The 14,261-nt window shown below is 48.9% G+C and overlaps 1 protein-coding gene across 2 annotated transcripts in view; it reads right to left on the bottom strand.

Moving 5' to 3' along the window:
- Positions 1–14,261, bottom strand: part of DOT1L (DOT1 like histone lysine methyltransferase) — a 642,515-nt gene that overhangs the window by 184,136 nt on the left and 444,118 nt on the right. For both annotated transcript variants that reach the window (XM_030219845.1, XM_030219846.1), the window contains exon 19: positions 9,976–10,101. In XM_030219845.1, coding sequence (XP_030075705.1) covers positions 9,976–10,101 — 126 coding nt within the window. The remainder of the gene's footprint in view (positions 1–9,975; positions 10,102–14,261) is intronic.

Genomic DNA, 14,261 nt, shown 5'->3' with positions numbered 1-14,261 from the left:
TTGAGCCTGAAACTTCAGTATCCTGAATTCCAGAAGCAAAGCCTTGCCCTTCAGTGTGCTGAATTTCACTCCCAAGCACTTGATAGACAGAACTGGAACCAGATTGCTCTTTCCGAAATTGACTGCCCAACCTAGGGTCTAAAATACCTGTATCACTCAGTCCATTACCTACAGGGGTTCATGCTGTGTACTGGCTTGGATCAACTGATCATCCAAGTAGGGATGAACCCAGACTTCTTTCCAATACAGAAATACCACCATGACTACAATGAACTTGGCAAACATTCTGGGAGATAGCTAAGCCAAAGAGCAACACTTGAAATTGGAAGGGTTGGCCTAGTATTGTAAAAATTAAGAAGAGCTGATAAAGAGCCCAAATTGGAGTGTGCAAATATGCTATGCTATATGATTCTTATATTCTGCTATGTTCAAAAGAGATTCTAAGCGGATTACAAACAGTAAGTCCTTCTTCAGGAGAATTTACAATTGCATATCTAATACATTGACACTACAAAAAAATAAACATTTTTCTCATCAAATGCATATCTAAAACATTAATTACAGTTGCATATTTAGTACACTGAAACTAAAAAGGATCTTTCTTATCAAATACATTGAAACTAAAAAACATTTTTCTCATCAAACAGAAAGACTTAACGCTTTCCTAAAGGAATAAGGTGAAATTAGGCCTTACCTGCTAATTTTCTTTCCTCTAGATCCTCCAGACCATTCAAGATGCTTGGGTTATGCACTCCTACCAGCAGAGGGAGACTGAGAACACTAAAACTTCTTATACAAGTAGCCTGTGCAGACCTTCCACTAACTAGTAAAACAGTAACAACACAGAGGAACAAAACACCTCCACCTAAACAAAACCACTGAATCCACACTCAGATCTCCTCCCCTTAAGACGGGGGAATTCAACTGCAGATGGGCACAAACGGTATCACACACTGCCCTTAGTAAAACTCCAGGACCCAAATCACAGGAGCTACTAGAAATATCAGCAACTGAAGTCTAAAGAAATTATCATACTGAACTGTCTGATACACTGGGTGGGCTCTTGAACGGTCTGGAGGATCTAGAGGAAAGAAAATTAGCAGGTAAGGCCTAATTTCACCTTCCGCAGCAATCCTCCAGACGTACCAAAGCAGTAAACACATCTAAGGGTGGGACCTGCGAAGCCCAGAGGACAGGACTGCAACTCCAAAACTGGCATCCTCCCTTGCCTGTACATCCACTCTGTAATGTTTGACAAAAGAATGCAGGGAGGACCACACCGCCACTCTACAAATGTCCACCGGTGGAACAAAACTACTCTCTGCCCAAGAAGCGGCCATCCCCCTAGTGGAATGTGCCTTGAGCCCCACCGGCACCGTACGGCCATGCAATATGTAAGCCGAAGAGATGGCATCCTTCAACCACCGAGCTATAGATGCCTTAGAAGCAGCCGCTCCCTTCTTGGGCCCCCCATGAAGGAAAAATAACCTGTCCGAAGACCTAAATTCCTCCGACCTGCGCAAGTAAACCTTCAACAATCTGCGCATATCCAATTTCGCCAAACGACGCTGATAAGCATCCCCCGTCCGGTCCCCCAAGACCGGCAACGAAATCACCTGATTGACATGAAAGGAGGATACCACCTTAGGCAAAAACGAAGGCACTGGACGCAGCGAAACCTTTTTCTTAGAAAATCACAGAAATGGAGGCCTACATGAAAGAGCCTGAAGTTCTGAAATCCAACGAGCCGACGATATAGCTACCAAAAAGACCACCTTCATAGTAAGGTCTTTTATCGAACAAGACTCCAAGGGCTCAAAAGGAGAACCCGCCAAAGAGTCAAGAACGATATTAAGATCCCACTGAGGAACTACCGGCCGCTGAGGAAGACGAAGCAACTTCACCTCCCTCAAAAAACAGACCACATCTGGGGAAGACGCAACCGACCTGCCCTGCACCTTACCCCAAAAACACGTCAAAGCAGCCGGCTGCACCTTCAAAGATGACAATGAAAGGCCCTGCTCAAAACCATCCTGCAAGAAATCTAAAATGCACGACACAGAAGCTGTTGAAGGGACACACGCCCGGTCCCCACACCAATCTTCAAATATGCGCCCCACACGCACATAGGCCAAATATGTTGAACGTTTGCGAGACTGCAGCATCGTCTGAATCACCTGAGGGGAAAACCCTTTCCTTCTCAACCGTTCCCTCTCATGGGCCACACTGTAACAGAGAACCGATCCGGAATGACAATTGAACCCTGACACAACAGCACCGAGCCCCCCAACCGCAGAGGCTCACCTTCTAACAAGCGCATCAGATCCCCGAACCACGGCCGACGCGGCCAATTCGGAGCCACCAACAACACCGGACCCGCATGACATTCTACCCTCTGTAGGACTCGACCTATCAAGGGCCACGGAGGAAACACTTACAGCAATACCTGCTGAGGCCACGGGAGGACCAACGCATCGATCCCTTCCGCTCGCGAATCCTGACGCCGACTGAAATACCGAGGAACTTGAGCATTCTGTGCCGACGCCATGACATCCACTACTGGCATTCCCCACTTTAGAACTATCTGGTCGAACACCGACCGGTGCAGAGACCATTCTCTGGGGTCCAACATGTGTCTGCTTAGAAAATCCGCATTCACGTTGTCCACCCCGGCCACGGGCGCCGCCAAAATCTGCACTAGATGCCTTTCCGCCCAACTCATGAGCAGAGCCGTCTCGATTGCCAACCGCGGACTCTTTGCATCGCCCTGCAGGTGGACATATGCTACCGCTGTCGCTTTGTCGGACATAACTCTTACCGCTTTTCCGACCACACTTGAGCGAAATGCCAACAAAGCTAGCTGAATCACCCTCGTCTCCAACCGGTTGATAGACCACTGAGCTTCGCGCGGACCGACCGAGACACTGAGCTCCCCAGCCCAGCAGACTGGCATCCGTTACCAGAATCACCCACTGAGGAGGTTCCAACGGCATGCCCTTTTTCAGATGGGCTGGGCACAGCCACCACTGGAGACTGCGCCGAGGAGCCCCCCTCAATGGCAACCGCAACTCCAAACTGTGTACCTGAGGAGACCACCGGGACAACAGAGCCGCCTGAAGCTGACGCATATGCGCCCTGGCCCATGGTACCACCTCTATTCTCGCTGCCATGAGGCCCAGAACCCGAAGGTACATTCGAACCGTCGGACTCTGAACGGACATTAACAGCCGGACCTGCTGCTGAAGAGAGGCGATTCGAGAATCCAGGAGAAAAACACGACCCACTGTCGTGTCGAACCGCACTCCCAAGTACTCCAGACTCTGCGATGGGATCAACTGACTTTTGACTACATTCACTACCCATCCGAGTGATTCCAGAAACACGACCACCTGAGCTGTCGCTGCCACACTGTGAGCCTGAGACTTCGGCCAGATCAACCAGTTGTCCAGATACGGATGCACCAGAATTCCCTGCCTCCGCAAAGCCGCTGTTACCACCACCATTATCTTGGAGAAGGTGCGTGGAGCCGTTGCCAGACAAAACGGCAGAGCACAGAACTGAAAGTGCCTCCTTAAAACAGCAAAATGAAGGAAACGCTAATGGGCCTCTTGAATCGGCATGTGCAGATACACTTCCGTGAGATCCAGTGACATGAGAAATTCTCCCTGACGAACAGCCACTATGACCGAGCGCAGAGTCTCCATGCGGAAAGATGGCACCTTGAGCCCCCCATTGACCCTCTTGAGATCTAAAATGGGTCGAAACTGGTCCTCCTTCTTCGGCACCACAAAGTAAATGGAATAACAACCCATTCCCAGCTCATGCCGAGGAACGGGTACCACAGCTCTCAACTGGATTAAGCTACCCAGAGTCTCTTGAATAGCCTTTAACTTGACTCGAGAGTGACAAGGAGAGGGAAGAAACAGATCCGGCAGCGGGTGCTCGCACTTGAGCGCATAACCGTCGCGAATGACCTCCAGCACCCACTGATCTGAAGTAATTTGGGTCCACCCCCCCTGATAAAACAGAGGAAGTCGCGCCCCAACCTTCACCAGAGGCTGGACCCGCACACCTTCATAAGGAAGACTTATTACCATTTCCGGCACCTCCGGAGGAGTCCCGGCCTCCTCGACCACCCCCTCGAAAGGACTGCGTCCACTGGGAAAAACGGCCTTTAGAAGGAGACACAAATCTGCCCGGCCTGTACCGCCTCGCGTCCTTAAACCGACCTCTAGCCGAACCACCTCGACTAGCCGCCTTAGGCCATAACTCCGGCAACCGTGAGACCTTGGTATCCCTAAGACCACTCATCAGTTTATCCAAGTCCTCTTCAAACAACATAGAACCTTTGAAAGGTAGAGAACACAACTTTGCTTTAGAGGCCGCATCTGCCACCCAGCCCCTAAGCCAAAGAGCCCTGCGAGCCATCACTGCCAGAGCCATATTCTTAGCCGAAGCCCTTAGCAAATCATAAAGCCCCACACACAGAGGCTTGCAAGGCCAAAGCCGACAAATCAAAGCTGCACTTCAGAAAGGACTCTAGCTTCCTACCCTGAGGATCCCGTAAGGCTGTCCCGCCATCCACCGGAATGGCCGTAGCCTTAGTAACCGCCGTAACCACCGCATCCACAGTAGGTGGTTTCAGCAGGGCCAAATCTTCCGGAGGCAAGGGATACAGCCGCACCATAGCCCTAGACACCCTACAAGCAGCCTCCGGCACAGACCATTCCTGAAAAACCATGTCCCTAATGTCTGAATTCATGGGAAAGGAACGGGAGGCTCTCCCAATCCCCTTAACCAAGGGATCTACCTGGGATCCCTCCGCAGTGGGAGTGGCCACCGGAGCAAACTTAAAAGTAGAGATCACCTGATCAATGAGCTCTAACCACTCCTCCTTTTGAAAAATGCGAACCACTGAAGAATCTTCCCCAGGCCTTAGCCCATCCTGATCCTCGGACACATCTAAGAGATCCTCCTCTCCTGTGTCACTCCAAACGTCCGACCCAGGCAGAGAAAGTATCTCCATAGGCTCCGAAATATCCACCCGCGGGCGTTTAACTCCCACTGAGCTAGCAGCCTCCGGGGAACAAACAGCCTGAGAGGGGCCAGCTCTCCAGGCATTATACAGAGACCAAAGAAACTCAGGGGGGAAGCCAGACCCTCCCCCCCCGACGCTGCTGAAGCCCCAACAACACTTCCCGCAGTCTCCGCGACGGACTCCCTCGCTCCCGAGGTGGCAGGTCCATCTCGTGATCCACGGCTAAACTAGACACGCTTCCCGCCATACACAGGTCCCCCGGCGCCGGTACGGAATGTGCGGCCAAAAGGACCGCACTTCCTGCCAAAAATGGCTCCGTCGAGGCCGACCTGGGATGTGCAGCCAAAATGGCCGCGTTCCCCGCCAAAACTGGCCCCGCCGTTGCCGGCCCGGAAAGTGCAGTCAAATCGCCGTCCAACACCTCCGCCAACTCAGGGGAAAGCACGGGGGGCAAGAGCGCTGACAACGTAGGCTCCCCACAAAATCTACATTGGCCACCTTTCACTTCAACGCTGAGCTTCGCGCAAAACCAACACCTCTCCGGCTTAGACATAATGGCCGCGAACACAATAAAAACAAACAGTTGCTTTGTGCTCTGACAGATTAATAGGCAAAACCACCTAAGGCAAGAACGCCCTTGAAGACGTTTTCTCTCTGGACTGTCACAAGAACAGCCAAAATAGCTGCCTTTTAAAAACGTTTATTTATTTTTAAAACCTCGTTGCTGATGCCTAAACGCCTCAAGGGTACAGAACGAGGTCTGTAGCCGAGGTCAAGCAGTCCTCCAGAGGAAGAGCACAGGGGGAGGGACCCGGCCACACAGGTGTGACACCCCACAGGGAATAAGAAGCCCCTTAGGACTTACACCCTGTAATAGAGATCCAAGTGTGGGTTCTCTAACATTTACAACCCAACCTAGAAACCCCAAACGGGCCTTCCAGACTGAGTACACTGCACAGGCTGCACACATCTACCCTCTGCTGAGACTGAGAAAATACTGGTTAGTAGAAGGTCTGAACAGGCTACTTGTATAAGAAGTTGTAGTGTTCTCAGCCTCCCTCTGCTGGTAGGAGTGCATAACCCAAGCGTCTTGAACAGTATGCAGGATTGCTGAGGAATATTGTGTTACTTTCTGAAATTTTAAAGGCAGTCTGTTCCAAAGCCTAACTCTCTAATGTAAAAAGGAACACTCTAGTATGGATTTCTTCTGAACACCCTTAAAGGACAGATAGTTTAATTTCAAACAGTGTTCCATTCTACCAGAAGAAATAATGGGAAATCCAAACAATTAATCAGTCTACCAGATCCAGCACCATACAGAATTTTGTACATTATACACGTTTGCTTAAACTTCAAACAAAGTCAGATCATCAAGATCCTACCTAAACCTACACTACCCAAATTGCAAAGGACTGAAATACAAAACAACTTACGCAGCCGGCTTCTCCTACATAAGCGCACAACTATGGAATGGGCTCCCAAAAGCTGTGAAAACAATCCACGACCACTTGAACTTCAGGAAATCACTATAAACCTACCTCTTCAAAAAGGCTTACCCCAACGACCCCACGTAACCCTCTTCACCTACCAACACAGCATGACTATGATCGAACAGGACATCACGCAATCTTCATCCATTCCGACCCTCTACTTATACCTCATACGATCACTATACAACTTTGTATTTGTTATCCACTGACTGGGCAAACGCCTTTGACGGTACTATGTAAGCCACATTGAGCCTGCAAATAGGTGGGAAATGTGGGGTACAAATGCAAACAAACAAATAAACAAACATTGAAGATTCAGGAAGCGAAAGTAGCTCCTTCAACAGTGGGGATGCTCGTTCATACATTCCCAGGATGTAAATCAATCTTGCTGCTGTATTTTTATTTTTTTTTTTTTATTTGTACCCCGCACTTTCCCACTCATGGCAGGCTCAATGCGGCCTAGGTACTTATTTGTACCTGGGGCAATGGAGGGTTAAGTGACTTGCCCAGAGTCACAAGGAGCTGCCTGTGCCTGCAGTGGGAATTGAACCCAGTTCCCCAGGACCAAAGTCCTCCACTCTAACCACTAGGCCACTCCTCCACTGCAGACACTGACGACTTTTTAACAGTTTTTTTTGTAAGACCCCCAAATACTGAGAATGGTATCAGGATTGCCTGTGCCACTGTTCTAAAGTTATCCGCGTGTAATTTAAATCAAATTGCTCTCAGTTGTCGTAATCAGAAAATTTTTTTAAAGCCTTCACATAATTCAAAAGTTAAGCCTGAATCAATTATGATTCCCATTGGTCCTCAATCATTTGTTTCTCACCTGTACCCAATTCCAAACACTTAGGTGTCAGCTTCTCATAATCTCCAAACCAAACAACCTTAGTCCTTAGTTTATTCAATTTCAGAAAATCAGCTTTAGCCCAGTTATCAGTTTTGATGACAATTTCCCTCAAGGTTCACACTTTTCTCGAGCTTCACACAGAAGAAAAATATCATCAGCATCTGAGTAGACCAATACTGCTCAAGGTGGACAGAACTGTTCCTATTGTACTTAAATAGATGTTGAACAAGGAAGGTGACAATGATGACCCTTGAGGAACTCCGCAATCTGAATTCCATTGCAAGGATACTTTAGGATCCTTTCTTACACTATCTATTCTCCTCTGTAAAAACTCAGTAAATCATTTTAAAACAGCACCACTCACTCCAATCTAACTAAGCCTATTCAACAGTTGATCATGGTTCACCGCATCAAAGACAGCTGATATATCGAATTGTAGCAAAATCATTTGCTTTCCCTTACTAAGAGCCAGTCTGATTTCAGTTACCATTTCCAGCAACAAAGTTTCAGTACTATGTAGTGGTCTGAAACCGTGTTGTGCAATATGAAGAATGTCAAATTTGCTCAAGTAGTCACATAAGTGAGTATTCACAACAGACTCAATAAGTTTAGCAAGCCATGGAATGCTTGCTACTGGTCTAAAATTTTCAAGCTTAGACAAATCAGCTCCCACTGATTTGGGAATAGGCGTGAGAATAATGTATGCCAAATCAAGAGGGGAACTCCCAGTACTCAGAATAGAATTAAACATTGTCAGTGGGTGCTGTCTTAAGTAAATAGGAAGGACAAACATCTAAGTTTCTTAGACAACCTTTTGAGGAAGATAATAGTATTTGTATCAACTTCTAGATATTCATTCCATGTCTCCTTTCATCGAGTTATTCCTACCACTGGCAATCCTGTCTGGTTTCAACAAGACTTTGCCTAATAATATCTATTTTGGTGCGGAAATAATTTGCCAACTCATCCGCTGTAGGTTGTATTTCTTGTGAAATCATTTGCACCTTATCAGTTGTTATCAATGAGTTGAAGGTTTGGAAAAGCTGTTTTGATGAATTTTCTGAATCAGTTATCTTTCCATAATATTCTCTTTTTGAGTTCCGTCAGGGACATCACCCACATTTGAGCATCTAAGTCCTGCTTGTCCTCGGAGAAACTCTGCTCTGCCACCCTCTGGGGACAATAACAATTAACTAGCCAAAAGTTGCACTACTGAGACTCCCAGCATGATCTATTCAGGAAGCAGAGACATCACAGCAAAACACAAAGAGCCCCAATGCACTTTCTCTACTGCCACACCGGGAACAACATTTAACTTATCCCACCAGTGCCTCCATACTGCTGCTGAAGTAAAGCCGCCAGCGGGCTACAAGCCCAAACTGCTCCCATGCTGCTCTTGGTAGTCAACTTGGAATGAATTTAAGCAGGCAGCATAAATATAAAGAGCGTAGTCGGAACTTCCACTAAAGACACCTGAAAAGAGGTTAACACAGCCTATCTCCATAGGCTCTGCTCCTATCTTGCTGCTGCTATGCCAAAAAAATCAAGCCCCGCAGATAACCTGTGGTTTCTTTTCTTTCTCTTTTTTTTTTTAAATTCAAAAATAGCTGACCCCTGAGGAAGCTCCAAAGCAGGCAACCATAATAAAAGACGCACAAGTGGGAGGGGAGGGGGAATGAGGGGGGCTAGGAAGGATTCAGACTCCTATAAATATCCTCCATGGGTGATAAGAGTAAAAAAAGTCTGAGCCCCCTTGCTCAACTGGTCACCAGCTCTCCAATTAGAACAGAAGCCATCACCAGAATTCTTCCCTTCAGCTTCTGGAGTATTCTCACCATCTGCCTGATACAGAGAGAGCTCAGGCTACACAGTACCCTTATAGGACAGGGCTCACAATGCTTTGTTCTCTGTCTCCATCCGCTGATCAATGGACAGAACCCACAGGTTCTGGACTGGTCTGGTGAGGACAATACAGAAGTATGACGGGGTAAATACAGTTCATGCACAACTATTCAGAGCTACCTTTCTGGTGTAGATGAAACAAATTATTCAGGCAGCATCACTCTGCATCATACTGAAGGGGAGGGTAATGTGATATAGAAATTAACAAGGATACCAGTGTTAATACTTCTCTGAAACTGTGTCCCTGGAATATACAGCATCCACAGAATCAGCAAAGTTTCAAAATAACATCTTGTTCAAAAACATGTTTTGTCTCTTTTGCATCTGTAGCACTGTTCTTTATTTAAATTGCAATACCACAGCAACCAAGAGAAATGGAGTAACTTGATAGTTAAAGTAGTGGGCTGAAAATCAGGGAAGCCACAGTTCAAATCCCACTGACACTCCTTGTGATCTTAACCAAGTCACTTAACTCTCCAAGCCTTAGCTGCAAACTTAAATTGTAAGCTTATCGAGACAAGGAAATACCTACTATACCTGAATGCAACTTGCCTTGAATTACTGAGAAAAGCACGAGCTAAATCCAAATCCCTTTACCTTTTAATCCAATTGAAAAGCAGATCACCACCAAAAGACAAATATGAGGAAAACACAAAGATTAGATCACACAATAAGGAAAGCTCCTACATCATTACCTGCAGTTCCAAGCAGTGCTTTTGCTTCTCGGAAATCTGATTCTTCAGAACCTGTTTTTCTTTCAGCAAGTTCTCCAGTGAAAGTGTATGCCAGTCCAGCTTCAGTTCCTCACACCGTGCCTTAAGCTACAAGCACATTAAAAGGAAGGGTTAAAAGAAAGTCTAAGAATCCTCCAATGAAGATATGCCTTATTATCTAAGCACTCTTGGAACTAGAGAAAAAAAAAAGATGTTCTCAGAAGAGGAACTACTCCACAGGACAGAAGGGAAAATTAGGTTCTTACCTTGGTAATTTTCTTTCCTTTAGTCATACCGTGTTTCCCCGAATATAAGACACTGCCTTATATTAATTTTTGCGCCCAAAAAGGCGCTAGGTCTTATTTTCAGGGGATGTCTTAATATTTCGGGGAAACACGGTTGGCCCGGCCACCTTCCCTCCGTCGCTCCTGCAACTACCGGTAACCCCCCACCCGAGGTCGCCCCCCCACCCGAGATGGCGCTCCCACCCGAAGTCGCTGGACCCCACCCTCCTCCGTCGCTCAGAAACTAACCTGAACTTAAGCCTCCTTTCACTTTCCTTCCAGTTCGCAGGAGCAGCAGGGAAGGGCAGGCCTCTCCTTCCTTCCGAGCCCCACCCTCGTCTGACGTTACGTTACGTCAGGCGAGGGCGGGACACAAAAGGAAGGAGTGGCCTGCCCTCCTACTGCTGCTGCTTGCTGCGAACTGGAAGGAAAGTGAAAGGAGGCTTAAGTTCAGGTTAGTTTCGGAGCGACGGAGGGGGGTGGGGTCCGGCGACTTCGGGTGGGGGCGCCATCTCGGGTGGGGGGGGGCAACCTCGGGTGGGGGGGTTAGTTTCAGAGCGACGGAGGGGGGGCCCAGCGATCTTGGGGGGGGGGGGGGGGGCGACCCTACTTACCGGGAAAAGAAAAACTTTGCTAGGCCTTACTTTCGGGGGAGGCCTTATATTTTCCAAGGGCACCAAAAACCTCGGTAGGTCTTATTTTATGGGGATGCCCTATTTTCGGGGAAACACGGTAGCAGATGAATCCATTACGAATGGGTTGTGTCCATCAACCAGCAGGGGGAGATAGAGAGCACTGAAAAGCCATAGTGCCTCATGGCCAGCTAGCGCCATCTGCCTCTTCAGTATTTGAAGCTTCCAAAGCAGTGTTACACCTCAAAGTAGCATGACATGAACTTTCCTCACAGCGGATGAACACCCCAGAACAGGAGCAATAACACAAAAGAAGGGACAAACAACCTCCTATAGTAGAACAGAACTCCTGAAGACTGTTTTCCAACTTCTCCCAATGACTGAACATATCTACAGGAAAAACTGAACATAAAACAAGATCAATCCCACAATGAATCACTGAGGGAGGGCTCATGGATTCATTTGCTATGACTAAAGGAAAGAAAATTACCAAGGTAAGAACCTAATTTTCCCTTCCTTGTCATCAAGCAAATGAATCCATTACGAATGGGATGTATCAATCCCTAGATAGGGTGGGAACAAGCCACACCACGCGCCAGCACTTGTGCTCCAAAATGCGCGTCTCTCCTGGCAGCCACATCCAGCCTGTAATGTCAGGCAAAAGAGAGCTTAGAAGCCCATGTCGGTGCACTGCATATCTCTTGAAGAGAGAGTGCTCCAGTTTCAGCCCAAAAAGAGGAAATCGCTCTAGTGGAATGTGCCTTGAAGGCTTCAGGTGGAGGCCGGCCAAACAGCAGATAGGCTGAAAAAATAGCTTCCTCGAGCCAACGGGCTATAGTGGCTTTAGATGCTGGAGACCATCTGCACGGACCTGATAACAGGACTAAAAGATGATCAGAGGTCCTAAAAGCATTTGCCATGCGCAGATACTGCAACAGAGCCCTTCGCACATCTAGGAGGTGCAATTGCCCAAAGGCTTCTGGAAACTCCTCTCTGGAAAAGGAAGGCAGGAAAATAGGCTGGTTTAGGTGAAACGCTGAAACCACCTTAGGCAGGAAGAAAGGTACATTACCATAACTCCGGACTCTGAGAATTGCAGAAAAGGGTCTCGACAGGACAGCGCCTGGACCTCACACACCTGTCTCGCTGAAGTAATGGCCACCAAAAAGACCGTCTTTAGGGTTACATCCTTCTCTGAAGCTCGCCTTAGCGGCTCGAAGGGCGAACACTGAAGGACCTTTAAAACTAACCCCAAGTTCCAGCCCGGACACGGAGCCTGCATGGGAGGACGGAGCTGAAGCATCCCTCTAAGAAACCATGACACATCCGGATAAGCAGACAAGAAGAGGCCAGCGACCTTCCCTCGAAAACATGCTAAGGCTGCCACTTGAACACGCAGGGAATTATAGGCAAGGCCTTTTTGTAAACCATCCTGCAAAAAGTCAAGTATCAGAGAGACAGAAGCCCGCATAGGTGTAATCGCTTTAGCTGCACACCAAGCCTCAAATTGGCGCCAAATCCTGGCATAAGCCACGGAAATGGAACGCTTGTGGGCCTGTAGGAGAGTGGAAATGACTTTACTGGAATAACCCTTGTCTCTCAATTGCGCCCTCTCAATAGCCATGCCGTAAGACCAAAGCGGCAGGGTCCTCCATGGTCACCGGTCCCTGTGACAACAGATTCGGTACCAGAGGCAAAGGAAGGGGAGCCTCTACCAGCATCCGCCGCAGGTCCGCATACCACAGCCTCCTGGGCCAATCCAGGGCAATGAGAACCTCTCCTTGGTGTAGCCGAATCCGCAGGAGTACTCCCCCGCGATTACTTTGGAGAAGGTCCGCGGAGCAGTAGCCAACCCGAAAGGGAGGGCTCTGAACTGGAAGTGTCGGCCCAGGACTGCAAAACGCAGAAAGCGTTGATGAGGAGGCCAGATGGGAATATGCAGGTACGCTTCCTTGATGTCCAAGGAAGCCAAGAACTCTCCTGCCTTCACTGCCGCTATAACAGAGCGGAGAGTCTCCATGCGAAAGTGCCGCACTTTCAAGGCCCGATTGACCCCTTTGAGGTCGAGGATAGGCCGGACAGAACCTCCTTTCTTTGGTACCACAAAGTAAATGGAGTAACGTCCCTTGCCAGTCTGATTTTCTGGCACCGGAACGACCGCACCCAGGCGGATCAGGTTGTCCAAGGTCTGCTGCACTGCCACAGCTTTGACCGGAGACTTGCAGGGAGAGAGTACAAACCCGTCTCTTAAGGGTCGGCAGAACTCTAACTTGTAGCCGTCTCTGATGACTTCCAGCACCCAAGCGTCTGAAGTTACTTTGGTCCACTCGCCCAGAAACGAGGACAGGCGTCCTCCAATCTGCACTGGGCCATGGACCAGGACCCCGTCATTGGGTACGAGACCCTGGGGGAGGACCGGAGGGCGTACCTCCGGGACGGCGGTCTCTGCAAAAGGAATGCTGCTTGGGGGAGAAGTTCCTTTTTAAGGAAGAGGGGGCAGAGGAGCCCAACTTGCCCAAGCGGTACCGACGGGCTTCTTGAAACCGTCCTCTGGAGATACCGGGGCGAGCACTGGCCCGAGCCCTGACCTCTGGTAACCTCTTGCCCTTAGACGTGCCGAGATCGGTCACGATTTTATCCAGCTCGACCCCAAAGAGCAGCTTGCCTTTAAAAGGCAACTTAGCCAGGCGGGACTTAGAGGCGTGGTCCGCAGACCAATGTTTCAGCCAAAGCCAGCGCCGCGCAGAGACTGTCTGAGCCATGCCTTTAGCCGAGGCTCTCAAGACATCATACAGTAAGTCTGCCAAATAAGCCAAGCCCGATTCCAGGGCCGGCCAGTCAGCCCTCAAGGAAGGATCCGAGGGGGAAGCCCGCTGCACCATCGTCAGGCACGCCCTGGCCACACAGGAGCCGCAAACTGAGGCCTGCAAACTTAAGGCAGCCGCCTCGAAGGACGACCTTAAAGCCGCTTCCAATCTTCTGTCTTGGGCGTCCTTTAGGGCCGTGCCACCTTCCACCGGCAACGCCGTCTTCTTAGTCAACGCAGTGATTAAAGAATCCACGGTAGGCCAAAGAAAGGCCTCATGTTCACTTTCAGGCAAAGGATAGAGGCGGGACATAGCCCTAGCCACTTTGAGGCTCGCTTCCGGGACATCCCATTGAGCCGAAATTAAGGTGTGCATGGCATCATGCACGTGGAAGGTTCTAGGCGGGCGCTTCGTCCCCAGCATAATGGCAGAGCCAACAGGGGCTGAGGGAGAGACGTCCTCTGGCGAGGAAATCTTCAAAATGCTCATGGCCTGTAGTAACAGGTTGGGAAAATCCTCTGAGCGAAAGATCCGCGCTGCAGAGG

Source organism: Microcaecilia unicolor, chromosome 11, assembly GCF_901765095.1.
Source record: "Microcaecilia unicolor chromosome 11, aMicUni1.1, whole genome shotgun sequence".
NCBI lineage: Eukaryota > Metazoa > Chordata > Amphibia > Gymnophiona > Siphonopidae > Microcaecilia > Microcaecilia unicolor.
This window is presented reverse-complemented; position numbering and strand designations above follow the sequence as displayed.